This window comes from Macaca thibetana, chromosome 7 (genome assembly GCF_024542745.1).
Source record: "Macaca thibetana thibetana isolate TM-01 chromosome 7, ASM2454274v1, whole genome shotgun sequence".
NCBI lineage: Eukaryota > Metazoa > Chordata > Mammalia > Primates > Cercopithecidae > Macaca > Macaca thibetana.
In genome coordinates, this window is record NC_065584.1 from 16030831 (window position 1) to 16058009 (window position 27179).

General features: G+C 43.4%; 1 protein-coding gene across 3 annotated transcripts in view; it reads left to right on the top strand.

Annotated features, from left to right (window-relative positions):
* The window catches only part of CATSPERB (cation channel sperm associated auxiliary subunit beta), a 161634-nt gene extending 147168 nt beyond the window's left edge, over positions 1-14466 (top strand). For 2 of the 3 annotated variants that reach the window (XM_050799015.1, XM_050799018.1), the window contains 5 exons: positions 2018-2128; positions 4053-4188; positions 6247-6347; positions 7044-7118; positions 13130-14464. In XM_050799015.1, the coding sequence (XP_050654972.1) occupies positions 2018-2128; positions 4053-4188; positions 6247-6347; positions 7044-7118; positions 13130-13333 (627 nt within the window). In that variant the 3' untranslated portion in view covers positions 13334-14464. Of the gene's footprint in view, positions 1-2017; positions 2129-4052; positions 4189-6246; positions 6348-7043; positions 7119-13129 lie in introns of all 3 variants that reach the window. The other variant, XM_050799016.1, reaches the window with a different exon arrangement.
* Positions 14467-27179: the final 12713 nt, after the last annotated feature.

Here is a 27179-nt window from a genome sequence, read left to right on the forward strand (position 1 = left end):
AAAATGAGGAGGAAGCAAAAGTGGAAACTCCTGATAAACCCATCAGATCTTGTAAGAGTTATTCACTATCATGAGAATAGCATGGGAAAGACCAGCTCCTGTGATTCAATGATATCCCCCTGGGTCCCTCCCACAACACATAGGAATTCTGGGAGATGCAATTCAAGTTGAGATTTGGGTGGGAACACAGCCAGCCATATCACTCTGCCCCTGACCCCTCCAAATCTCATGTCCTCACATTTCAAAACGAATCATCCCCCTAAAGACTTAAGTCCCCTAAAGTCTTAACTCATTTCAGCATTAACCCGAAAGTCCACGTTACAAAGTCTCATGTGAGACAAGGCAAGTCCCTTCCACATATGAGCCTGTAAAATCAAAACAAACTAGTTACTTCCTAGATACAATGGTGTTACACATATTGGGTAAATACAGCCATTCCAAATGGGAGAAATTTGCCAAAACCAAGGGGTTATAGGACCCATGCAAGTCCAAAATCCAGCAGAGCAGTCAAATTTTAAAGATCTAAAATGATCTCCTTTGACTCCAGGTCATGTTGATGCAAGAGGTTGGTTCCCATGGTCTTGGGCAGCTCCACCCCTGTGGCTTTGCAGGGTACAGCCTCCCTCCTGGCTGCTTTCATGGGCTGATGTTGAGTGTCTGCGGCTTTTCCAGGCACACGGTGCAAGGTGTCAGTGGATTTACCATTCTGGGGTCTGGAGGACGTTGGCCCTATTCTCACAGCTCCACTAGGCAGTACCCCAGTAGGGACTCTGTGTGGGGGCTCCCACCCCACATTTCCCTTCTGCACTGCCCTAGTAGAGGTTCTCCATGAGGGCCCCACACCTGCAGAAAACTTTTGCCTGGGCATCCAGGTGTTTCCATACATCTGAAATCTAGGCAGAGGTTTCCAAACCTCAATTCTTGACTTCTGTGCACCCACACAGCCTCAATACCATGTGAAAGCTGCCAAGGTTTGGGGCTTCCACCCTCTGAAGCCACAGCCTGAGCTGTACGTTGGCCCCTTTCTGCCATAGCTGGAGCAGCTGGGACACAGGGCACCAAGCGCCTAGGCTACACACAGCATGGGGACCCTGTGCCTGGCCCACAAAACCACTTTTTCCTCCTGGGCCTCTGGGCCTGTGATGGAAGGGGCTGCCATGAAGGTCTCTGGAGACATTTTCCCCAAAGTCTTGAGGATTAACAGTAGGCTCCTTACTACTTGCAAATTTCTGCAACTGGCTTGAATTTCTCCCCAGAAAATGGGTTTTTCTTTTCTATCACATAGTCAGGATAGACTCTCTACCAAAAAAATTTTGTTTCAATCAGCCAAGTGTGGTGGTGTGTGCCTGTAGTCCCAACTATAATACTAGGGAGGATGAGATGGGAGGATTGCTTGAGTCTAGGAGTTCAAGACTGCAGTGAGCTATGATTGAGCCCCTCCAGTAAAGCCTGGGCAACAGAGCAAGACACTATCTCTAAAAATAATAATAATAATAATAATAATAATGATAAAATAAAGTAATGGCAAGAGAGATCAAGTATAAATGAAGGACAAATGGGCAGATAGAGTGGAGATTTAAAATATCAACGTATGCTATGAAGAAAGACAAGTATGAAATAGTAGGTTTGGAGAGTGTGCAGCCCCACGTCATCAAGGCCACTCATTTTAGGTCACCATCTGGATCCCTGCAATGGCAGGGGCCAAGAGTAGTTAGTTTGGTAGTCCTGGGATGCAGAATTCAGAATGACACAGCCTTTCTAGGTCCCATGCAACTGCACGAGGTAAACCGGCAAGTGGCTGAGTAATACTCAGGTTCAAATTACCACACAAGGGGGCAATTAAAATTCAGAAACACTGTACTTCTATTCTTACTTTATTATTAATGACTTGCTTTCCCCTTTTAACTTCTCAGGAATTTCACTTACTCAGGGAATAAATATTTATTAGATATTTATCAGTTTGCAGAAATCCTGCAACACAGAAAAACAAGTCAACATCTGTTACTTCTATTTGCAGAAAACTGGTAAATTCAAACAGTGTGCTAATGTTTCCACTCGGGAGGAATGTAACTGCACAAAGGATCAGAAGTTTTCACATGCTGTTGCTTTCTCAGATTGCAGGGAAAAAGTAAGATCATTTTTAATTACCTGAAGATAGGATACTTTCTTACCAACAAGATTTTGAAATGTGCCTTTGGGTTAAACATGAAAACTAAGACATATAAATAATGTCTTATTATGATGCAGAGCTAAATGTGACACTGAGCTAGAAAGATCCAGATTTAAATGTACCTTGCAAGTTAATGAACCTCATTGGTAAAATAAAACAGTAATACCTGCACTACCTTGTCCATTCCACAGCATTCGTATAAAGACACACACTCGCCCACACCCAAACACACCCCTATGTATACGAAAGCAACTTGTAGTCTGTAAAACACTATACCAGGTTATAGTAAATATTGATTCATTTAAAACAACTTTGAGTATCTTGTATCAGGTTCTTGGAACATAGAAGGCAAAGTCATTGTAATCAAGCTCAGCCTGCTGACAGTCACAAATGAAAGACGGTATAATATGTTGGTTAAGAGAAGGCTTCTGTGTCAAATAATATTTTATTCTCTTAGTATCAAAGTTTGCATTAGAAGAGTAAAATACGCAGTTGGGGCCAGGTGCAGTGGCTCACACCTGTAATCCCAGCACTTTGGGAGGCCGAGGCAGGTGGATCACCTGAGGTCAGGAGTTCGAAACCAGTCTGACCAATATGGTGAAACCCAATCTCTACTAAAAATACAAAAATTAGCCGGGCATGGTGGCGTGCACCTGTAGTACCAGCTACTCAGGAGGCTAAGACAGGAGAATTGCTTGAACCTGGGAGGCAGAGGTTGCAGTAAGCAGAGATCGCACCACTGCACTCCAGCCTGGGTGACAGAGCAAGATTCCATTTCAAAACAAAAGAAAAAAACAAATATGCAGTTGGTATATCTTTCAAACAGATCAATTTCAAAGGCCTTGTAAGACTGTATATTGAGAAACTGTTATTTCACAGACTACATATATGTAAAATTACATATAAGACATCTAGAGACTATATATGATACATATTATATATATATATACACACACAATATGTTGGCATAGAGTCAGCATTCTGTAAATTTTCATTATTTTATTTTTGTTTTTACTTTTTTTGAGACCGAGTCTCGCTCTGTCGCCCAGGCCAGAGTGCAATGGTGCGATCTCAGCTCACTACAACCTCCGCCTCCCAGGTTTAAGTGATTCTCCTGCCTCAGCCTCTCAAGTAGCTGGGACTACAGGCGCCCACCACTATGCCCAGCTAATTTTTGTATTTTTTAGTAGAGATGGGGTTTCACCATGTTGGCCAGACTGTTCTCAAACTCCTGACCTCAAGTGATCTGCCTGCCTCAGCCTCCCAAAGTGTTGGGATTACAAGCGTGAGCCATTGTGTCTGGCCAGCATTCTGTAAATGATGAGGGCTGTTTTTATATACCCCCTTGCTGAACTAAAATAATGTTTTGTGAGCACTTACTATCTACTAAATGCTACTCTAAGCCTTCTCCGAGATTTGTCTCATTTAATTCGAGCCACAGAGAAGTCAGGCAATTTGCCAAAGATCACATTATTAACATGCTTTGGGGCTGGATTTAAGCTCTGATGCCAGAGCCAAGTTTACAGATTGTGCCTGAAAGACTGACTGGCTGGAAAAGTGGCAAAAGGAGGGTGAGCGATCTATGCATGGCTTTCTGGGATATGATTTAGCCAAAAAAAAGTTTGAATGACATCATAGTAAATTCCTGTGAAAAGGGCCTATAGAATGATGAGTTTTGTTACCACAATGTATAGACTGCCTTTGGAGTTCACATTGATTCTGCTCTAAGACATTTTCATGACTGAAAAGGCAGAAACCCCTCACAAGCACATTTCATTGAACAGCCAAACTATTGGCAATGTATCTTTTCGTTTTTTACCAGGAAATGAAGTGACTATTGACTTTTCCAAGTTTACATTCATTCTTGGAATTTGTATTTTAGGTTCCTCGCTTTAAGTTTCCAATTACACAATATCCAGTTTCTTTGGAAATTATCAACGAGGATGGACGTGTCCCATTGGAATCTCCATATCTGGTTACTGTGACTGAAGTGAACATGAGGCAAAACTGGAAACTGAGTAGGGTTTGCTTTCATCTGTAATTATTTTATCTTATAAGTAATATTGTTACTGGTTTACAAAGATCAATGGTTTTCAAAGCTTGTTCACACAAAAAAGAGCCAGGAGTTCTTGCAAATGGATTTGGATCAGTTGGCATATTGCTGTTTACTTCTGTTTCCCACTGATTTCATCATCACTTCCAGAGGCCTGGATTCTATGGTAAAAGCATTTTTGAATAATTTATACTGCAAAAAAAAAGGAAAGTCATTTTGTGGATTAATAGCAACAGTGGAGCCGGGCGCAGTGGCTCACGCCTGTAATCCCAGCACTTTGGGAGGCCGAGGCAGGCGGATCACGAGGTCAGGAGATCAAGACCATCCTGGCTAACACGGTGAAACCCCGTCTCTACTAAAAATACAAAAAATTAGCCAGGTGTGGTGGCGGGTACCTGTAGTCCCAGCTACTCGGGAGGCTGAGGCAGGAGAATGGCGTGAACCCAGGAGGCAGAGCTTCCAGTGAGCTGAGAACGTGCCACTGCACTCCAGCCTGGGCGACAGAGCAAGACTCTGTCTCAAAAAAAAAAAAAAAATAGCAACAGTGACTGATTAAATTTGTGCTGCATGCTGGTCTGGTGTCTCCTTTCCCTGCTGATTCAGTGTGACAGAGGGGGTTGTGAAAGGTGTGGCCAGATAATCTTTAGGATCTATCTTCTAATTCTTAAAGGTTTTATGGTAAAATAATTGAAAAGATGCAGATATATTTTAAATAAGATGTTTACCCCTATTCACTTTACCTCAAATATGTAACTTTTTGTTACACATTTTGTGTTCACGTTTGAATACTCTAACGAGATAGGTAGGTAGGTAGAAATAATTAACTAAACAAATTTTGGTCAGCCATTAATATGTTACTAAATATCTGGGCATTTGGTATTCAGTGAGTCTTACTCTGGCCAACATAATGCATTTTTGAAATGAAAAATCCAGCAAAATAAAGTTACTAAATATTTTGCATTAACGGACATCCCCATTTTCTGTGGTGTGCTGGAAACTGTTCTTACCAGTTTTGGAGTCCTGATCATTAAATATTAAAACATTTTACAAGCTGGATGTTAAACCATTGGTAGCTTGAAATTAGCCAGGGTGAGAATATTTACACTATGGAAATTGGAAATTACAATCACAGCTGTTTCTTTTCCTTTAGATTCTGTGTACCTTTATACCCCTGCAACGTCTAACCCCTACACTACCTGTCTAGTTTTAGAAAGGATGACAAGAAAGGCAGGAAAATTGTCAAGTAATCCCATTGTAAAACTTTACTGCCACCTTATTATAAATCGTTTACCTACCAGTAAGGAGGTCCTGAGATGACCTTACTGCCAAAAACACGAAGCACATGCAGGTCAGGACTGATCCTGAGCATGGGGCTGGAAGGAAAAGGTCAGCGTGAAGGTGATCAGAAGTCTTGAACTTCTTGAGAATGCCCTCGAAGGCAATGTGAGATATTGGGCCTCACTCCCCTAAATACATCGCCTACAAAGTCAAGCAGAACTAAAAGTATGAGGCCGGGCACGGTGGCTCAAGCCTGTAATCCCAGCACTTTGGGAGGCCGAGACGGGCGGATCACGAGGTCAGGAGATCGAGACCATCCTGGCTAACATGGTGAAACCCCGTCTCTACTAAAAAATACAAAAAACTAGCCAGGTGAAGTGGCGGGCGCCTGTAGTCCCAGCTACTTGGGAGGCTGAGGCAGGAGAATGGCGTGAACCCGGGAGGCGGAGCTTGCAGTGAGCTGAGATCCGGCCACTGCACTCCAGCCTGGGCGACAGAGCATGACTCCGTCTCAAAAAAAAAAAAAAAAAAAAAAAAGAACTAAAAGTATGGGATAACTTAGTCATGTTATGGAGTGAAAGCTTTCATTGCACCTTAATGTGCCTAACAAATTTTATATTAGTAATTGCAAATGAAATAGTAATAGTAAATTAAAAGTAATGGCAAAAACAGCAATTACTTTTGCACCAACCTAATACAAAATGAGAAAATAAGTGTGCTTAAAATATGTTTTATGTATTTTTAGAACACACTGTGCCAGAAAAGATTAAAAAAATGAAAAAATTTGTAGAACCAATTGTTGGTGCTGCAGTGTATAATCCTTCAGGTCTCAACTTAAGCATAAAGGTAATGATGGCATTGTTGTTTTTACTGTGTTGAGTTTAGATAAAACATGTATGTCTAAACTAAGATTGGTTTTAATTAGAAAGTATAGGTAACCAGGAATGGTGGGAATAACACCTTTAAAGTATATACCTTTAAAGTATATGAAGAGGGTTTATTTTTTCTCCATTTCCCCTGGTGTTATTATTTCCAAAGTTTTGGGCAGATAGGCAAGACATATTATTTAGCAAAGTGGAGAAGAAAGAGTGTTTCCGAAGGTGAGAGGGAAGAAATGCGCTCAGTATTATTCACCTGGATATGCACGGGGAACGTGTCTTCTGGTTCCAGCTGCCCATAAAAATACATGAAGTTGGTATAATACAGATAATTGTGAAAACCAGTCAGAATTAGGGAACATACTGAAACCGCATATACGAGATTAGTCCAAAGTATTTATCAAGGCCAGATTTAGTTTTAATCTCCTCATTCTAAAAAAAAACAAAAAAAAACCGTATCAACTATTGAATCCCTCCACTTCAATCCATCTTTTTATTTTTTTATTTTGATACATGATATGTATGTCTGAGAGCCTTAGGAAGAGGATGGGGATCTTTTCATGCAGCATCTATAGGAACAGTGGCCCCAGGGTATATTTTTATTAATATTTAAAGGAATGTACATGTTGATGCTGCTAACAACTGGGTGTGCTTTTTTCCACAGGGCTCTGAACTTTTCCACTTTAGAGTGACCGTCATTTCAGGAGTCACTTTTTGTAACTTAATTGAAGAATTTCAGGTAAAATGAAGGGGTGATGGCTGGGGAAAAAACGTGACAAAACCAATTCAAGAGACATTGAAGAGAAAAAATTGGCAGAATTGTTGTGATGGACGAGGCTTAAAGACAGGGGATCCTGAAGGGTAGCAGTGACACTGTCAGTAGTGATGAAGCCAGGGTGCGTGATGGGTGCCAGGACTGATTGATGCTGGCAGAATTTTAATAATACATATAATAATACGTGGCTGTTTTTGTTTTTGTTCCTTCTCCACCTTCCTTGTTGAGCCCAGTTTTCTGACTTTTAATGCTCTTCCTCTCACCCCTACTCCAAAGAACATATTTCTGTAACTTTTAGTTTCTAGTCTGATTATCCTCCTTATGGCTGTCTGAACTGTAATCATTGTCTTAAATATTTCAAAGGCTTTCAAGATCCAAAGAAATTGGAAACTAGAATCAGTCTTTCCCAAATCATCCCATGAAAGCGACCACTCATTTTTGCTTATTCACATAATGACATCTGTTGCCTGTGAGGCATGGGAAGGAATAAGGATTTGATAAAAATCAATTAATGAGTCATTGTCAAATGCTGATGTTACATTAACATTCTCTCTCTCTCTTTGTCTCTCTCTCTCTCTCTCCTGTTCTGACCCAGCTCTAAGGTCAGCCCCAATAATGGCTCTGCACTACTACAGTGGTGGGTGGCCATTGCAGCAGTGTAAACCTCTAAAACCCTGAGAGAAAAATTCAACCCACTAGGTAAAGAAACTAGGAAAAGAAGCATCTGTCACATAAGGAGTGTGAAGGAAAATCCCTGTTATTTTTTTCTCTCTTTTCTCGTCTCTTTGGCTCAAGAGCAGCCCTGGTTGTGGGGAACAGCACAATAGCACAGAGGGCTAAAATTCTCGTAGAAGCTCAGCTTTCTTTCCAGAGAACGAGGAAAAGGACCTCTAAGAGTGGAAAGCACGGGGGGACATCTCTATGAGAAGAGGGCTGGAGAAAGGGAGTCCTGATTCTTTATAGAAACTAGCACCAGGAAGAAGCTGCATATGAGCAGGGCACACCTAAAGAAAATAGCAAAGGCTTTGAAATAAAACTACAAAGTAAACATCCTCTAGTTTCTGAGCAGCTCCTGAGTGGCACAGGTACCAAGCAGGAAGACACAAATAGCATAGCAACAGCTTGGAAAACTGAACTGACACTGAAACCACCACCCACAGAAGGTGAGGCATAACTTGTGATCTGCACTCAAACAGTGTGATTGACTGCTAAAAACGAACAATAGATAATCAGCATTTTCCAGATAACTTTTAAACAAGAACCAGAGTCTCCCAACATAACATCAAAAATGTCCAGGATACAATCTAATGCTATTCACCATATTTACCAGGATACAATCTGATGTTACTCACCATTATTCACCAGGATACAATCTGATATTATTCACCATGTCAAGAACCAAGACAATATAATCAATTCTGAAAAGGCATCAACAAAGGACCACAAATGCAATTATCAAATATTCTAAACTAGCTATTATAACCATGCTCCAATATGGTACAGGTAAACACTTTCGAAATAAGTAGAAAGTGATAGATTATCAGCAGAGATCTAGAAGCTACTTAAAAAGGACAAAATGGAAATTTTAGAACTAAAAACTATAGTATCTAAATTTTAAAACTATCAAAAGGAATCAATTGCTGAATGGATATGGAACAAGAAAAAAATCAGTGAACTTGAAAGCAGGTCAGTGGAAACCCAACCTGAAGAAAAAATATTTTAAGAAGAAGAAGATCTTGCCTCAGGGATCTGTGTGACAGTACCAGGAGGTCTAACATTTATGTCATCAGAGTCCATGAAAAAGAGGAGAAAGAGATTGGTATGGGGAAAAAAATCCCAGCACTTTGGGAGGCCAAGGTGGGTGGATCGCTTGAGCTCAGGAATTTAAGACCAACTGAGCAACATGGCAAGGCCCTGTCTACAAATACAAAAAAATTAGCCAGGCATGGAGGCACACACCTGTAGTTCCAGCTACTCTAGAGGCCAAAGTGGGAGGATTGCTTCAGCCTGGGAGGTCAAGGCTGCAGTGAGCTGAGATCATGCCACTGCACTCCAGTCTGGGTGACAGAATGAGACCCTGTCTCAAAAAAAAAAGAAGAAGAAAGGAAAGAAATAAAGACTGAAAAGCCTCAAGTTTGGTGAAGACACAAATTTACATATTCAAGAAGCTTAATGAGCCCTAAACAAGATAAAGATAGAGAAAACCATGCCCAAACACATCATAATCAACTACCAAAAATCAAGATGATAAAATATTGAAAGTGGTCAGAGAAAAATCACACTGTATACAAGGGTACGGTTTGACTGACTGCTGATTTCTCAACAGAAACCACAGAGGCAAAAGAAAGTTATACAACATCTTTAAAGTGTTGGGGGTGAGGGTTGGGTGGGAAGGAAGGATTGTCAATCCAGAATTCTCTACCTACTGAACATATCCTTCAGGAATAAACAATCAAGACTTTCTCAAATGAAAGAAAACTAAGAGAATCCATTGTCAGGAGAACTTCTCTTTTGAAAATGCTTAAAGAAGTTCTTCAAGCAGAAGAAAAGTGATAACAGCAGGAAACCTGAAGCTTCAGGAATGGAGGAAGAACAAAAATGGATAAAAGAAAGATAGGCAGTGACTGCACCATTAATAAAGGAAAAGAATTGTTAAGAAAATATAGAGAAAGAATATAAAGGTTCTTGGGACTGTTGGAACCTGCTTTTGAAAGTACCCTGAAATAGGCTGGGTGTGGTGGCTCACGCCTGTAATCCCAACACTTTGGGAGGTCGACGCAGGTGGATCACTTGAGCTCAGGAGTTCAAGACCAGCCTGGACAACATGGTGAAACCCCATCTCTACTAAAAATACAAAAATTAGCCAGGTGTGGTAGTGCATGCCTATAATCCCAGTTACTCGGGAGGCTGAGGCAAGAGAATTGCTTGAACCCAGGAGACAGAGATTGCAGTGAGCCAAGATCGCACCACTGCACTTCATCCAGCCTGGGTGACAGAAGTGAGACTCTGTCTCAAAAAAAAAAAAAAAGAAAGAAAAAAGAAAGTACCCTGAAATAGCCAGACCTGGTGACACATGACTGCAACCCCAGCTATTTGGGAGGCCAAGGGAGGATCCTCTGAGGCCAGGGGTTTGAGGCCTCAGTCCAGTATGAATGTGTCAGTGAATAACCACTGCACTCCAGGTTGGTAACATAGCAAAGCTCCGTCAAGGAAAGAAAGGGGAGGAGAAAGGAGAATCCTGAAACAATGAAATGCAACCCATAAGCTTGGATTTTCTTTCACCCAAAATACATTATGGGGGTAACTGGAAAAAAAGAAAAAAAAAGGAGTAAGATCTGCAATTACATTATAGTATTGTCTTAATGTTAATTTCTTGACTTTGATCATTGTACTCTGATTATTTAAGTGAATTTTTGTGCTTAAAAATACAAATTACTTTAGGAGTAAATAGACATTGTATCTAAAACAGACTCCTAATTCTGAGGTTTAACCTTTTTTAGAAATGGTGTGGAATATTTGGATGGTTGAAGAAGATTAGAAGGGAAACATTTGAAGAAAAAGTATATTTCAGAACTTTAGAGGTAGCAATTTAGATGGAGAATACAGAAATCAGAGGTGATAAACGTTTCTCATCTTAGACACATGATAAATGGCTTAAATAAGCAAGTGAAATTTTTTTTTTTTTTTTTTTGAGACAGAGTCTCACTCTGTTGCCCAGGCTGGAGTGCAGTGGTGCAATCTCGGCTCACTGCAAGCTCCGCCTCCTGGGTTCATACCTTTCTCCTGCCTCAGCCTCCCGAGTAGCTGGGACTATAGGCACCCACCACCATGCCTGGCTAATTTTTTTGTATTTTTAGTAGAGACGGGGTTTCACCATGTTTGCCAGGATGGTCTTGATCTCCTGACCTCATGATCTGCCTGCCTCAGCCTCCCAAAGTGCTGGGATTACAGACATGAGCCACCGCACCCAGCCACAAGTGAAATTTTTACATCATCTGGTGGAGTGACTGAAATTTCATTAGGTAGAAATGGATAAGGAAGGCATTCTGTATGGAGAGACCAGGTACAGAGATGGGAAAGTGATTCAGGATTTTTCTTGGCCACTTTACCAACCAGGGACCTCCACAGCTGGTGACACCCTCCACCTGGCCCTTGCTCAGCCCTGAGCCTGCTGCCGGAGGCACCCTGCCCACTTGTCCCACCTGTGTTGTAGCTTGTACCCATGTTCTTGTCCTGCATCCAAGTGTAATGAGGATACACTGACAACTGAAGAGTGAGGAGGGCAGAGAATAATTTTATTGAGTGATGGAACAGCTCTCAGCAGAGAGGGGACATGGGGGTGGTCCCTCACCCCTGCAGTCAGGTGGTTTCTTTGCCAGTGTGGCTGAGTCTGGGGCCTTTATGGGCTCAGAATAGGGGAGAGCATGCTGATTGGTTTATAAGTATGCAAAGAAAGGCTAAAGCGAAGTCACCACTCAAAGGTGGGCACAGCAGTGTAGAAAACCAATTAGGAAGGATAGGTATATGTAAAACAGGTGAAGGGTGGGATCAGTCAGAGGAAAGCATGCCAAACAGGAACACAGGTTCTGAATTCGGTATGTGGATTTACCTGGGACTGTCTTCAGCTTGAAGGTCAGGTTTCACCAGGGACCTGCCCTATCTGCCTAGGCATTTGACTGCCTCCTATCACTGTCAAAAGCATAAAGTTTGCTTTTTGAATAGCTCAAATTCATTTGGCTGGGATATAAGGTTATTTAGAAGAAAACCAGTTGTGGAAAGCTTTGAATGTCGGAGTGAAAGCTTTAGAGCATTCCTGTCAACATTCCTGTCAACAATGAAAAGCTATTAAACATTTTTTGGAAAAAGGTGTTTATACACAGACTGGTGTTTTATACAAAGATAAATCTGGCAATGTTAGGATGTCAACATGGACTGGTGGCCTGGGAAGGAGGCTACTAGAGTAGCCTATTTATGAAAAGTGGCACAATAATCACAGTAGCAGTACTGAAAGAATGGAAAGAATGAATGTGAGGGGAATTTCAGAGAATTTGTAGCATGGAGAGACTGTTTCTAAGAAACCAGCTACCTCCTTGGGTCACTGGGAGGATGGCCATACCTTTAACTTGAGCTAGGCCTTAAAGCAGCCCGTCATCCTTTTTCTTGTCCTTTGCACTTTCCCACATTCCCTACTGTCCTAGTTCCACTCATCAGCATGTTCTTCTCCCACAAAAGATGATCTGGCTTCCTGCTTCACAAAGGAAACATAAGCCTGGGCTTGAACCCCCTACTTTCTTTATGCCCCACTTCTATATTTAACATACAATGACCCCACCCTTGCCTCACATCTCAGAGAAAAAGGCATCACTGTCCCTCTCTGTCAATCATCCTACCTCTCCTCCAGAAATTTACTTGCTTCTGTTAATTAGCTATTCATGCAGAGGAAACATTTTGAATACATAAAAAGTTTCCTATACTGGCAGCACCTACAAAGAGGATTTCCTAAAGAGGTGGTAGCTTGAAAGAGCACAGACATAGGCCTCTACCTGGAATGTTCCTTTATCTCCTTCTCTTCTGTGAACCCACTTATTCGTCATGATCCAGCTCAGAAAGCGCATTCCCTGACTGCCCTAGGCAGGTAGGCATTCCCTCCTCCACGTTCCCAGAGCTCTTTGCCCATTCCTCTGTGACTGAACAGAGAATGTTCTGCTGTGTAAGCATTTTATCTGCCTCCTTCCACCGTTAAAGATAGGGTAAAGGCATAGGATAATACATGTACTTCTTAGCCCCTATTTATTGTAGGCAAATTGTTACTTGTTCAATTGTCAAGAGACTGTTTCCAAGCTTTGTGGATGCTGAATGTCTTTGTAACTCTGGGCAGCGTTTTGCTCTCCGATTAATTGTGGGGACCATAAAATTTTCAGTGTTTTGCATTGCTAAATTCAGAAAGCTTAAAGACTTTGCTTTTTCTGTTGCAGATTTATGTTGATGAGGCACCACTGCCATTCCCAGGACACACGCTTATTGCCGTGGCAACAGCGGTAGTGCTAGGGGGATTAATTTTTATGGCATTTATGTTTCAACTGCATGGCATCCATCCGTGGAAGACATTCCAAAACTGGATTAGAAGAAAACAAGCGAAGCTTTCAAGTATCACTCTCAGTGAGCTGATTCGTAGATGAAAGTCTGAAGAGTGAATACATAGTCATCATAATTTCTCTTTATTTTCTAGTTTTATCATACAATTCCAAGAACAATATACTTAAATGTTAAATGTGCACGCTACATAAAATCCTACAGAATTGTCATTATAATTCAAATTGCTACTTGTCAATATATTCACCATTCCCTTTTCTTATTTTGAATACATAGAAAATGTCTTATGCCAGGGCTTATGTTGAAGATTTTCCTTGAGGTTTTTAGAAAAGTATAAAATGACAACCAACTCGACATGGAACAGGTGTTCTGTGTTGTTCACCTCTTAGTGCCTGGAGCCCATTCTGTGGGGTCAGAAGCCCTGAGCTCTGCTCCTTCCAGATAGCGTTTGAGTAGAGTGCAGTTATGCCAAGGTGAGGTAGGAGTGAAGACGGCGGATCAGCAGAAGTGTTTTCAGAGCCTTGTGGGAATGAAAGAGGAAGCCATTCAAGTTTCTTCCGGCAACTTCAAAACCAGATTGTCATACCTAGAGAGGGAAATGTGACCCCATCATTAGGGTGTTAGAAGAATGCGGTATCTGAGCAGGGTATTGGTTTACAAACCTACATGCAGCATGGAGAATTCCAAAAGCTGTATCTCTGTGTGCTCTCAAAGTACCAGTCCCCAGGTAGTCGGAAGATGACCATAACATTCAGAGATCAGAGCCTCATGCTCCCTGGAAAAGCTCAGGAGGGCAGCACACTGTTTTGAAACATAAGGCAAGGAAGCATCCAATCCAGGTCTGAGACCATCTAGCATTAAAATTCCTTAGAGAGGGCAGTGCAGCAAGTGGGCAAGAGAATCAGACTCCAGAGCCAGACCTCCTGGGTTTGCCATTTACCAGATATGTAACCTTGGGCAAGTTAATTTATTTGTGCATGAGTTGCTTCACCTATAAAATGGGAAGACATTAACACCTACCTAATGAAACAGGAAATTTTCCTTGACCCCTTCACAGGCCTCGTGACAGGGATGCCTCACTTATTCAGCCTGCAGCTCTCAACCCCTCATGGGAGGGGGAGCATGCAGGTGAGCGGGTGTAGGAGCCAGAGTGAGCACTTTTGGGTGCCAGCAGGAGCAAAACTCCATGTAGGCCCCAAGGCAGCATCTAGGGAGGAGGAGTCATGATCCCCAAAGTCGCAGAAGGCGTATGTTACAGTGCTCTTTTAACTCTGCTGTCCGTGGATGGCTTAAGTGTTAAACAGCTCAGTGGGCTCTCTGCCTTTTTGTGGGAGGCAGTTGCTCTTTAGCAGCGAGGGCAGAGGGTCAATGTGACAGCTTTTAGTGTCCACACCCATGGTACCCAAGCTCTTGTTCAGTGTCTAGGAAAAATCAGTTTGCATGAACAAATTGAAGGGTGGTGAATGTGGAGGATTTTATTGCTGATGGAAGTGGCTCTTGACAGGAAGGAGAGTTGGAAGAGGGCTGGAGCAGGAAGGTGATCTTCCCCTGGAGCGCTGGAGTCTGGTCATCCCTGGCCAGACTCCTCTCTGAAGCAACACCGTCAAACCATCCCTCTGAAGTCAAGCTGCTTGTCTCTGACGTCAGACCACAGTCTCCGACGTCCAGCTGCTTCTCTTCTTCTCCCCTTCTCTGCTCTCTGCCAGTCGGGTAATGGGTTTTTAATGGGTACAGGATTGGGGGTGGGGCAGGCCATGTGTGGTTTTGGAAAAGGCAATATTTGAGTAGGAAAACAGGAATGCATGTTCTCACTTTGGGCCATGGTTCCAAGCTTGAGGGTGGGGCTTCTCCAGGGACTCTGCCCTTTTCTGCCTAGAATTTCTCTGCCTCCTGTCCCTATCACTAACAGGGTTCTCAGGAGGATCAAATGAATGAATATGTGTAAAATATTTAGAACAGGACCCGTTTACAGTGTGTGTGATAAGTGTTGGCTGTAATTGATGCTGCTGCCCCTGCTGATGTGTTTAGGTCGTAAGTAATACAGAGATTTTTGTCTAATTAAAATAACAAGGGAGATGCACTGAACAAACACTACAGAATGTCAGAGACACAAAGCAAAGTCTAAACAATCAGTTTTTGTCATGGGCAGGAATGAGGACCATTCTGGGGACCTAGGAAATGAGCGTTTGTCAACTCCTCAGAGCTTCCCTTGGACCAGGGGTCTAGAGATAGAGTATAGCACAGTGGTTAAAAGTATAGGCTCCAAAATCTAAAGCCTGGGTTTTTTTTCTCTTAATAAACTTTGTTTAATGTTAGAATAGTTTAAGATTTACAGAAAAGTTGTGAAGATGGTGCAGACAGTTTCTGTGTAAAAGCCAGAAAACGTTGTTACTGGGCCCTTAAGCTGTGTGCTTGGGCCCACTCCCACCCTGTGGAGTGCTTTCTTGCTTTAATAAATCTGCTTTCATTGCTTCCTTCCTGTGTTTCATTCCTTTGTTACTTTGTGTGTTTTGTTCAATGAGATGTCTCACTCTGTCAGTCGCCCAGGCTGGAGCGCAGGGACATGATCACAGCTTACTGCAGCCTCAACTTCCTGGGCTCCAGGAATTCTTAAAAGCCTGACCTGTAAAAATTTCCCCAGGCTTTAGGCAATACAATGAACACATTTCTATAAATTGCAATTCTACAATGTAACTCTTTTCTATTCTGATGCCTAACGCCTTTCAGTTTATTTTTTGTTAGAATCTACCACTTGACAAACAGTGGAACACAGGAAGGATTTCGAGGTTTCAGCTGCAAGGGAAGCACATTAGGAAATGGCAAAGATTTCACTGTAGGAAGAATTGAGATGATACTTGGTTGGCCAGGTTTCTTAGGCAGTTTTTATAGCAGTAACAACCCTCAGATCTCACTCTTAGTTGCTTAGAACAATAAACATTTCTTGCCCACTGGTCTGACAATCGGCTGTGGTGGCTCCATACGTCTCTCATTCTAGGACACAGGCCAAAGAGCAGGGGCCACTTGGGCAGCTGTACAACACATCTGCTGTCGCCCAAATCAAATCGTGTGGCCAGCCAGGCTTGGTGGCAAACACCCGTAATCCCAAAACTTTGGGAGGCCAAGGTGGGAGGATCACTTGAGGCAGGTGTTTGAGAGCAGCCTGGGCAACGTAGTGAGACCCCCTTCCTACCACCACCACCAAAAAAAAAATAAATAAATAAACCACCAAAAAAAAAAAAAAAATTAGCCAGGGGTGGTGGTGTACACCCATAGTTCCAGCTAATCGGGAGGCTGGGGTGGGAGGATCACTGGAGCCCAGGAAGTTGAGGCTGCAGTAAGCCGTGATCACGCCCCTGCACTACAGCCTGGGCAACAGAGTAAGACACTGCATTGAACAAAACACAAAGTAACAAAGGAATGAAACACAGGAAGGAAGCAATGAAAGCAGAGATTTATTAAAGCAAGAAAGCACTCCACAGGGTGGGAGTGGGCCCAAGCACACAGCTTAAGGGCCCAGTAACAACGTTTTCTGGGTTTTAAGCCCTCCTTTTGAGATTCCTATAGGTTACCCCTTATCTGGATGAAGGATTTGGTCGGTGGCTAAAGGTTGGGGTAAATTGGCGCCCTATGCAGATGAAGGGATGGTCCCTGTTCGGCCCAGGCCAATCCAGGGCACTCTCCCTTTTCATCTGAGCCCTGGTGGAAGTGGGAGGGCTGCAGGGAGAGAGGCCTTTGATCCTTTGTTACTGGGCGTGGGAAGCTGGGGTTTTCTCTTTTGATTTAGCTTTAGGAAGTTGGCATTAATTGGCCTTCGGTTCCCCGCCCAGACACAGGTGCTCCCCTTTTGGTCCAGCTTTGGGGGATTATCGGGAGTTGGCCTGAGAGTCCTGCCCCTAGACCCTGGTGTTTTCCCTTGATTCAGCTTTAGGAAGTCGGCATGAATTGGCCTTAAGTTCCCTGCCTCCAGACCCTATTCTCCTGCCTCAGCGGTAGGGAGACTTCTTACATGGCAATAGGCTTCCACCAGAACACAAAAACGGGAGCTGCTAGAGTCTCCTTAATGCCTGGTCTTGGCTGCCCCGGAATGTCACCTCTGCCTCATTCTGCTATCAAGGTGGTGGCAGGGACAGCCCAGGTTCAAAGGAAGGAGAAGTAGACTCCCTCTTTTTTGACTGGCAAGGGGACATTGCAAAAGATCCTGTTGTTTGGGGGGATTGTTGCAGTCATCTTTGGAAACACAATCTGCCACTTTGATGTTCATCAAAGAAATCTACTTGAGCTGTGAGCTAAACCGGTATACGACCTCAGAAATCCACAAAATCGGTTCTGAACTGCATTGTCATCTCAGCGTTTGGCCACAGGCAATGAGAGCTTCGTTCAGAAGAGTAACAAAATCGTTCTGACCGAGACCATTTTATCTAGATCAGTAATTTGGGGATTTGCGTGTCTCAGTGCCATCGGAAGCAACCATCTAACCCAGAAATGCTAACACTCCTCTTGTTTCAGCAGTCACTGACTACCTACCTCCCTCGGCCCCCTCCCCATCTCACATCACCCTCAGGGGCCTCTGAGCACAGCATCACCTAGGCCCTCCAGGGCCACAGCAGCAGAACCTCCTGCCCAGATCTCTCTAGGCACTGCCATTGTGTGACTAAACTCCCCTCTCAACCACAACCTCCAGCTACAGGACGCTCATCCAGATCAAAAATCCAAAGGCAGGCGTCTGGCTGGCTGCAGGAATCCAGAGCCATGGGTGTCCCTAAATTAGTCAACCATGGCTGGGAGACAGAGCCATGCAATCCAGTCCCAGCCTTCTGCTCACTGGCGCCGTTCTCGGAGAAGGAGAAACCACGCTGGAGCGGGCACTCCCACGAGTTGTCGGGGAACAAGAACGCGGATCCTGGCGGGAGAGAGCGAACAGTGCACCCGCGCGGCGGCTGTCACCCGCTTTGGAACACGTAAGTGCCCGGCCAACCAGCATCCCAGAAACGCCTAGGGAGAGGGGCGCGCGGACAAGGAGAGACCGCGCTGGGAGGGCACGGAAGAACGAGCGCGCTGCCGCCTCCACGCTGAGCTCAGCGCGCCAGGCGGCCCCAAGGCAGGGCGCGGGGCTGAGACGCCCGAGTGGTCCGTCTTGGGAGGCGCAGACGCGGTTCCTCCCGAGGGCACTCGTGCTGTGAGGAGCAAATCCTAGGGACCTCTGCGTCCTGAGCACCCAGCGGGGCCCGCGCCCTTAGGATCTGCGCCTGCCTGAGGGGAAAACCCGCCCACCACCCACGGTCGCCCACTGCGCTTGCCTGCCAGCTTCCTCCCCTGCCAGCCTCCTCCTCCCTGCCAACCTCCTCCTCCCTGCCCAGCCTCTTTCTCTCTGCCAGCCTCCTCCTCCCCCACCGGCCTCCTCCTCTCCCGCCAGCCTCCTCCTCCCTGCCAACCTCCTCCTCTCCTGCCAGTCTCTTTCTCCCGCCAACCTCCTCCTCTCCTGCCAGCCTCCTCCTTTCCTGCCAGCCTCTTTCTCTCTGCCAGCTTCCTCCTCCTCCCTGCCAGCCTCCTCCTCTCCTGCCAGCCTCCTCCTCCTTGCAAGCCTCCTTCCTGCCAGCAGCTTTCTCCCTACCAACCTCCTCCTCTCCTGCCACCCTTCTCCTCCCTGCCAGTCTCCCCCTCTTCTGCCAGCCTCCTCCTCTCCTGCCAGCCTCCTCCTCCTTGCAAGCCTCCTTCCTGCCAGCAGCTTTCTCCCTACCAACCAACCTCCTCCTCTCCTGCCACCCTTCTCCTCCCTGCCAGTCTCCCCCTCTTCTGCCAGCCTCCTCCTCTCCTGCCAGCCTCCTCCTCTCCTGCCAGCCTCCTCCTCCTCACCAGCCCCCTCCTCCTCACCAGCCCCCTCCTCCCTTTTCATCCAAGATCATTTGACCTGTCAATCAAGGCCTAGTTGAAACGTCACCTCCGTAGAAAAGTTTCTCCCCAGCTGTCTCTGATAATTGGTTCTCTCCTTTGAGTAGGGTAGCATGGTGCACATTTCTATATCATGCTTCTTGGCCCAGTTTTGGCATTTACACGCTTATCTCTCCCCTGCAATGGGGACAGTGCTAATTTTATGTCACATTTCTTTTTAATGTCTTCCTAAAAGAGTGACCAACACATGGTTGATATTCAACAAATGATTGGGAAAAAAACAAGAAAAAGAAAAATGCTGTTTATAATCAAGTACAGGGGAGACTATGAGAATATAAATAAGGCATAAGAGCACCTTGTTATAAGAGAAGTTCATATAAAATAACACATTTCAGGCACAAACTAGACACTCAATAAATATTGGTTGAAAATGAATACAAAGAAAGAACTCAAAATAAGAGGCTTTGGGGAATCATTATATACATAAAATTATAAGGGAATGGGGTTTTTTGGTCTCTAACTTTCTAAGAGTAATAACTGGAAAATTTAGAAAATAAAAGTATGAAAAAAATTTTAAATCATATCATTTAAAATTTAAGTGTATTTCTTAATCTTTTATGGTGTGTGTGTGTACATATACATTAAGCATACGTAATATAGATACATTAACTGGGTCTAAATCGAAAGTAACATGAAGAGCTTGCTGCCAAATGACATTCGTAATTTATTATATGTAAGTCTTTTTTTTTCTTTTAAAAATCTTTCCCTCTCTCTCTTTGTACGTCAACATAAGTTGTTTGTTTTGTTTTGTTTTGTTTTGTTTTGTTTTTTTGTGACGGAGTCTCACTCTGTCGCCCAGGTTGGAGTGGAATGACACGATCTCGGCTCAGTGCAACCTCTACTTCCCAGGTTCAAGCAATTCTCCCGCCTCAGCCTCCCAAACAGCTGGGATTACAGGCACCCACTATCATGCCCAGCTAATTTTTCTATTTTTGTAGAGACAGGGTTTCACCATGTTGGCTAGGCTGGTCTTGAACTCCTGACCTCAGGTGATCTACCTGCCTTGGCCTCCCAAAGTCCTGGGATTACAGGTATGAGTCAGCGTGCCTGGCCATATGTGGGTCTTTTCTAATTTAAAAAAAAAAAAAAAAAAAAAAAAAAGCAAAAATCGAAAGAAAACCCTCCTGGTTTTGTTCAATGTGAATTTTCTTAAATATGCTTGCAATTACTGAACATGTTAGCTGGCAGTAATGGCCTTTATGTTGATTTGTTTAGTTAAAATTATCTTTGCACAGAGTCCCTACATGTTAAAGGTTTACACCATTAGCAAGTTCAGGTTTTCTCTTCATTTGCTTGTTTTCACAGTGGTCACCAAAAATAAAAAGATATTTCATCTGAACTGCTTTGTTAAGAATATGGCTTTAAAAAGATATTTTTCTTGTCCTAGAAAAAGTGAGAAAGTAGGAAAGAAATTATTTCTTTCCTTTGAGAATAACTCATGTTTTTGCCAGATACTGATAGGTTTTTTTCCTCCCTTTACCCTTATAATTAAAATTATTTTTAGCAGGTATCACTTAGAATCAAGGGAGCACTTTGTGTATCTTTAGATTTTTTTTTTTTTTTGGAAACTCAGACAAGTTTCCTTTGATGATGTATTTGAATAATATTATCTATGCATTAATTGTGTTGATGTCTTCTTTAATAGCCTCTATAAATTTCCTAGGTTAGTTCTCCATTCTCTGCCCTCCACACCTAAAGAAATTCATTATTATGCATGATCATATGTAGATTAAAGAACAGAAAATTAATAAACTTTATTATAAATACTTTAGTATCATGCATACTCACATGTTTTTCCTATGTTGTAAATTTACAATAAAAATAAAGAAGGCCAAATTCATGCTTATCCTTTTAATTCAAGCATTTATCTTTAAAGGTAAAGAAGACACCACAAACATTTAATGAGCCCTTCCTATACTATGTGCTTATCACTCAACTATTATAAATAATTTTGCAGTTAGGCTTGTAGCAAAGAAACTGATAATAGTTTTAAATGATATTATAAGTATTGCAATGGAGAAAAATAATCAGATAACTTATCTGACCATGGTTTAGGTTCTTCTCTTGGAAAAATATTTTTGAGTCAGACTGTGGTTGGTCCTTCTCTTTTTAATGCCCTTTCCCCTCTTTGGTCCTCAATTTAAAACTATTTATAGAAGCATCTATCATGATAGATTCTGTCTCTGCATAAGTGATTGTAATTAGCTCTATCTCATGAAAGTTTCCTAGGATTGAATAAAAGAGAGCCAGAGTTTGCAGTAGCTCAAACCTGTAATCCCAGTACTTTGCAAGGCCCAGGCAAGAGAAGCTTTTGAGGCCAGGAGTTCAAGAACAGCCTGGACAACAAAGCCAGATCCTGTCTCTAAAAAAATTTTTTTTTAATTAGCCAGGTATGGTGATGTGCACCTGCAGTCAGTCCCAGCTACTTGGGAAACTAGGGCAGGAGGATTGCTTGAGCCTGGGAGGTCAAGACTGCAGTGAGCCATGATCTCACCACTGCACTCCAGCCTGCGTGATGGAGTGAGATCCTGTCTCAAAAATAAATAAAAATCAAAATAATGTACTTTTAAAAAGAGAGGGAGCCAGACCTCACTTTCTGATTTATCATCATGCCATACATAAATCTCAGAGGTTACTGTTCTAATGAAGTATCTAATGATATTGATTCCTTCTGGTGAATTCTGTTTTGCTTTATATTATATTACAATAAAGGGTACGTTTTTTTCTTTTGGGATTTAGAAGAAAAATATTACCCCACTGACACAGATTGATCTATCTAGAGTGAGTAGCAGGTTCACAAATTAGTTGTTTTTGTTTACAGAGATGGAATTGTCACTTTTGTATGCCACAGCCTCAATTTTGGAAGGGTCTGGTGTTTCATGAGGAGTTTAAATATAACCAAGGCAAGTTAGTGCTATGGTCTGAATGTCTGTGTCCCTCACCCCCACCCTCGGCACCATTCATATGTTAAAACCTAATCCCCCGTGATAGGATTAAGAGGTGGAGCCTTTGGGAGGTAATTAGGTCACAGGGTCCCACCCTCCAGAATGGGATTAGTGCTCTTATAAAGGGGGCCTGAGGAAGGTCACTAACCTCTTGTTTGCCCATTCCACCAAATGAGGCTACAAAGATGAGACATCCATCTAATGAAGGAAGTGGCCCTCACAAGACTCCACATCTGATGGCAACTTGATCTTGGACTTCCCAGCCTCCAGAACTGAGAGAAATAAGTTCCTGTTGTTTATAAGTCACCCAGTCTAAGATATTTTGAGCATTTTGAACAGACTAACAACTATTGTATTTAATATAATCCTCCCTTTCCTTCTCAGAAATTCCTATATATTTCTTTTCTATCTGGTCCTTCCTTTCAGCAACTAGTTCCCTACTTATAGTAGTTATTAAGCAACTGTTGCATGAATGAGGAACAGATATCTCAAATTGATTTATGTGCAACAGAGTCAACCAAGAAAAAAACAGAATTTGATGTCCAAAATTCAACCTTGTTCATTCTTTCCTCTGACCAAAGAGCCAAGGAAAGATGAAATTTTTTTAAAATTTTTTAATGCAATCATGAAATTAAAAATGCCAGGTTGGGGATTCTATATGACAACAAGTATTATGGGAATGAAAGAAAGAAAAAGAAAGGAAGGAAGATGAAAATAAAGAAGGAAAAAGAAAAGAAAGAGAAGAAAGAAGAAAGAAAGAGAGAAAGAAAGAAAAGGAGAAGGAGGAGGAAGAAAAGGAAGGAAAGAAGGAAGGAAGGAGGGAGGGGGAGGGAGGGAGGGAAGGAAGATGTTGAATTTTTTGTAAATTCCTGTAAGGGAAAACGTTTGACCCGTAGACCACTGTAGAAACATGTAAGTGGTTTTGTGGTAAGGATTTAGGAAAACACCAGAAGGAGAAAATGTTATGAATATAGAAATTATTATCAGTGAAGAAGTTCTGTTTAGCCAGTTGGTAACTTCTGGTGAGTCTTGAATCGTATAGCCCACAATTAGCAGACCATCCAAGCCTATCTGCTCATGCACTCCTCTACGCTAATCGCCCTGAAGTTCTGGGGTCCAGGGAATTACTGTAGGAATTTATAGATTTTTTTGTAAATCTAAAAGCTGAATTTAGGGTCCTGTTGTAGCCTGGGTCATCTGAGAAGCAGCTGCCAAGATGGAATTAGATGTACAAGAGGGAGGATAGAGGCAAAAGGGAGCAAGAGCAGGAGGGGAACCCTAAAAAACTCCTAAGAAAGTCTTAGCCAGCAAGTTGACATTAGAGGAGTCTCCTGTCCAGCAAGAATGGCCAGGGTCTAAGTCCCTTGCAGGGTTCAGTCCTTGGTTGGGAATGGCCTGGGGGAGGCATTGTCTCCAGCGAATGCTGGAGGGGGCAGACAGTGGCCATCAGCCAACCCCAGGTCTCCTGCAGGCTCTGTTAGTGGAGCTGTGAGTAGCCACCTCCATGGCTCCATATCCCCTGAGCACCCGTAGATCTGATTTTATGTTGAATTACACGTAAAGGGCCCAAGACATCCTGGAAAGGTGATTCTACCTGGAAGAACACCTGTGTTCAGTCTCTCTATTAAAGAGAAGGTGAAAATGTTACTGGAAAAGGCAGTCTCCATCCAGACCCCCAGAGAGGGTTCTTGGATCTTGCACAGGAAGGGTGAGAAGGAGATATTTTATTGAAAGCTACTTCTTTACAGAGTAGGGCATCCTCAGTAAGCAAGCAGAGGAAGGCACCATCTTTAAGTTTTTCATATATGGGGGTCTTGTCTATGTAAAGACTATAAACTAAATTGTGCCTATGTATGGCTGAGCAGACAGAATGACAAAATTTATTATTCTGTTGACTTAAAGAAAACTATCCTTGACATTCTATTGTGTGAATACATCAAAGCATAACTATAATATTGCCAATGTTGTAAAACCCCAACTCTACAAAAATTAGCCAGGCATGGTAATGCATACCTCTAGTCCCAGTTTCTCGAGAGACTGAGGTGGGAGTGAGAGGTGAAGCCAGCTGGACTTCCTGGGTGGAGTGGGGACTTGGAGAACTACTCTGCCTAGCTAGAGGATTGTAAATGCACCAATCAGCACTCTGTAAAAATGCACCAATCAGTGCTCTGTGTCTAGCTAAAGGTTTGTAAATGCACCAATCAGCACTCTGTAAAATGGACCAATCAGAGCTCTGTAAAATGGACCAATCAGCAGGACGTGGGTGGGACCAAATAAGGGAATAAAAGCTGGCCACCCGAGCCAGCAGCAGTAACCCACTGGGGTTCCCTTCCATGCTGTGGAAGCATTGTTCTTTTGCTCTTCACAATAAATCTTGCTGCTGCTCACTCTTTGGGTGCACACTACCATTAAGAGCTGTAACACTCTCCACGAAGGTCTGCGGCTTCACTCCTGAAGTCAGCGAGACCACGAGACCACGAATCCACCAAAAGAAAGAAACTCTGGGCACATTTGAACATCTGAAGGAACAAACTCTGGACACACAATTTTTAAAAGCTGTAACACTCACAGTGAGGGTCCACGGCTTCATTCTTGAAGTCAGCGAGACCAAGAACCCACTGGAAAGAACAAATTCAGGACACAGGAGGATCATTGGAGCTCATGAGGTCAGGGTTGCAGTAAGCTATGATGGCTCAACTGCACTCCAGTCTGGGTGACAGAGTAAGACCCTGTTTCAAAAAGAAAAGAAAAAAGTAACCACTTTCTTTGCTCATCTATAGGAAGCAATTCCTTATCCATTCAAGTGTTATGAGGTCGGATGTGGTGGCTCACACCTGTAATCCCAGCACTTTGGGAGGGCGAGGCAGGCAGATCACCTGAGGTCAGGAGTTCGAGACCAGCCTGGCCAGTATGGTGAAACCCCGTTTCTATTAAATGTACAAAAATTAGCCAGGCATGGTGGCGCACACCTGTAATCCCAGCTGCTCGGGAGGCTGAGGCAGGAGAATCACTTGAACCCAGGAGATGGAGGTTGCAGTGAGCTGAGATCATGCCACTCCACCCCAGCCTGGGTGACAGAGAGAGACTCCATTTCAAAAATAATAATAATAAGTTTTATCATGAGATTGCAGCAATTCAGTCACATTTCAGGCTCCACTTCCAACTCTAGTCTCTATTTCCACAACATCTGCAGTTCCTTCCTTCCCTGAAGTCTTGAACCCTTCCTCAAAGTCATCCATGAGGGTGGGAATCAACTTCTTTCAGACTCCTGGTAATGTTGATATTTGACTTCCTCCCATGCATCACGAATATTCTTAATGACATCTAGAATGTTGAATCCTTTCTAAAAGTGTGTGTTTTTTGTGTGTTTGTTTGTTTTAAGCCAGTCAAATTTAGCAGTGGGGGGCCAGGGCGGAAGGATCACTTGAGCCCAGGAGCTCAAGACCAGCCTGGGCAATATAGGGAGACCTCTTCTCTATTAAAAATCAAAAAAATGGCTGGGCGTGGTGGCTCACGCCTGTAATCCCAGCACTTTGGGAGGCCAAGGTGAGTGGATCACGAGGTCAGGAGATTGAGACCGTCCTGGCTAAAACGGTGAAACCCTGTCTCTACTAAAAACACAAAAAGTTAGCCGGGCGTGGTCGCGGGCGCCTGTAGTCCCAGCTACTTGGGAGGCTGAGGCAGGAGAATGGCATGAACCCAGGAGGCGGAGCTTGCGATGAGCCGAGATCGCACCACTGCAATCCAGCCTGGGCGACAGAGTGAAACTCCGTCTCAAAAAAAATAAATAAATAAAAATTAAAATTAAAAAAATTAGCCAGGTGTTGTTGCACACACCTATACCTACTCAGGAGACTAAGGTGGAAAGATCACTGAGCCCAGGAGGTCGAGGCTGCAGTGAGCCTCAGCACTCCAGTCCGGACAACACAGCAATGATCACACCTCAGCACTCCAGTCTGGACAACACAGCAGGATCCTGTCTCAAAAACAAAACAAAACTTGTGTCACTTTCCTGGTCATTCATGGACAAACATATGCTTAGAGTGGCAAAAATTTGAGTTGCCCACCTGGCACATTCCCAGCTGAGTTGAAACAAGGTGACACGCTGCCTTCTTGTTTCAACTCTCCCACCGCAAGCAAATGTTGTTTACAAAATCTAGCGCCACATTGTTCCTATTTTGTGAGTTTGGGTGGTGATTTTGCCTGTGAAATGGCCCCCAAGCATGGTGGTTGAAGGGTGATCTAGTGTTTCAAGTACAAGAAAGTTGCAATGTGCCTTACAGAGAAAATATGTGCGTGAGATAAGCTTCATTCGGGTGTCAGAGTGCTGTTGGCCAGGAGTTCATGAATGAATATGTATTAACCAAGATGTCTTTAAACAGAACTACATGTAAAACAAGAGTTAATGAATGAACAACATATATTAAATAAAGTGTCTTTAAACAGAACCACACATAAAACAAGGCTACGTATTGATCAGTTTACAAAATATTGGGACAGAGGCTCTCAGGATCCTAACCGTGTATTTCTCCTGTGAACAAATTCAGTGATTGCAGTGACCTTATGAAACATGACTACTGGGTGGGCACGGTGACTCACACCTGTGATCCCATCACTTTGGGAGGCCAAGATGGGCAGATCACCTGAGGTTAGGAGTTGGAGACCAGCCTGGCCAACATAGTGAAACCCCATCTCTACTAAAAATACAAAAATTTGCCAGGCGTGGTGGTGGCACATGCCTGTAATCCCAGCTACTCAGAAGGCTGAGGCAGGAGAATCGCTTGAGCCCAGGAGGCAGGGGATGCACTGAGCTGAGATCACACCACTGCACTCCAGCCTGGGTGACAGATCGAGACTCTGTCTCAAAAAAAAAAAAAGATAGAAAAACTGTGTTAAAAAGTCAACATAAGGCTGGGCGTAGTGGCTCACACCTGTAATCCTAGCACTTTAGGAGGCAGAGGCTGGAGGATCACTTGAGCCTAGGAGTTCGAGACCAGCCTGGGCAACATGACGAAACCCCGCCTCTACAAAATATACA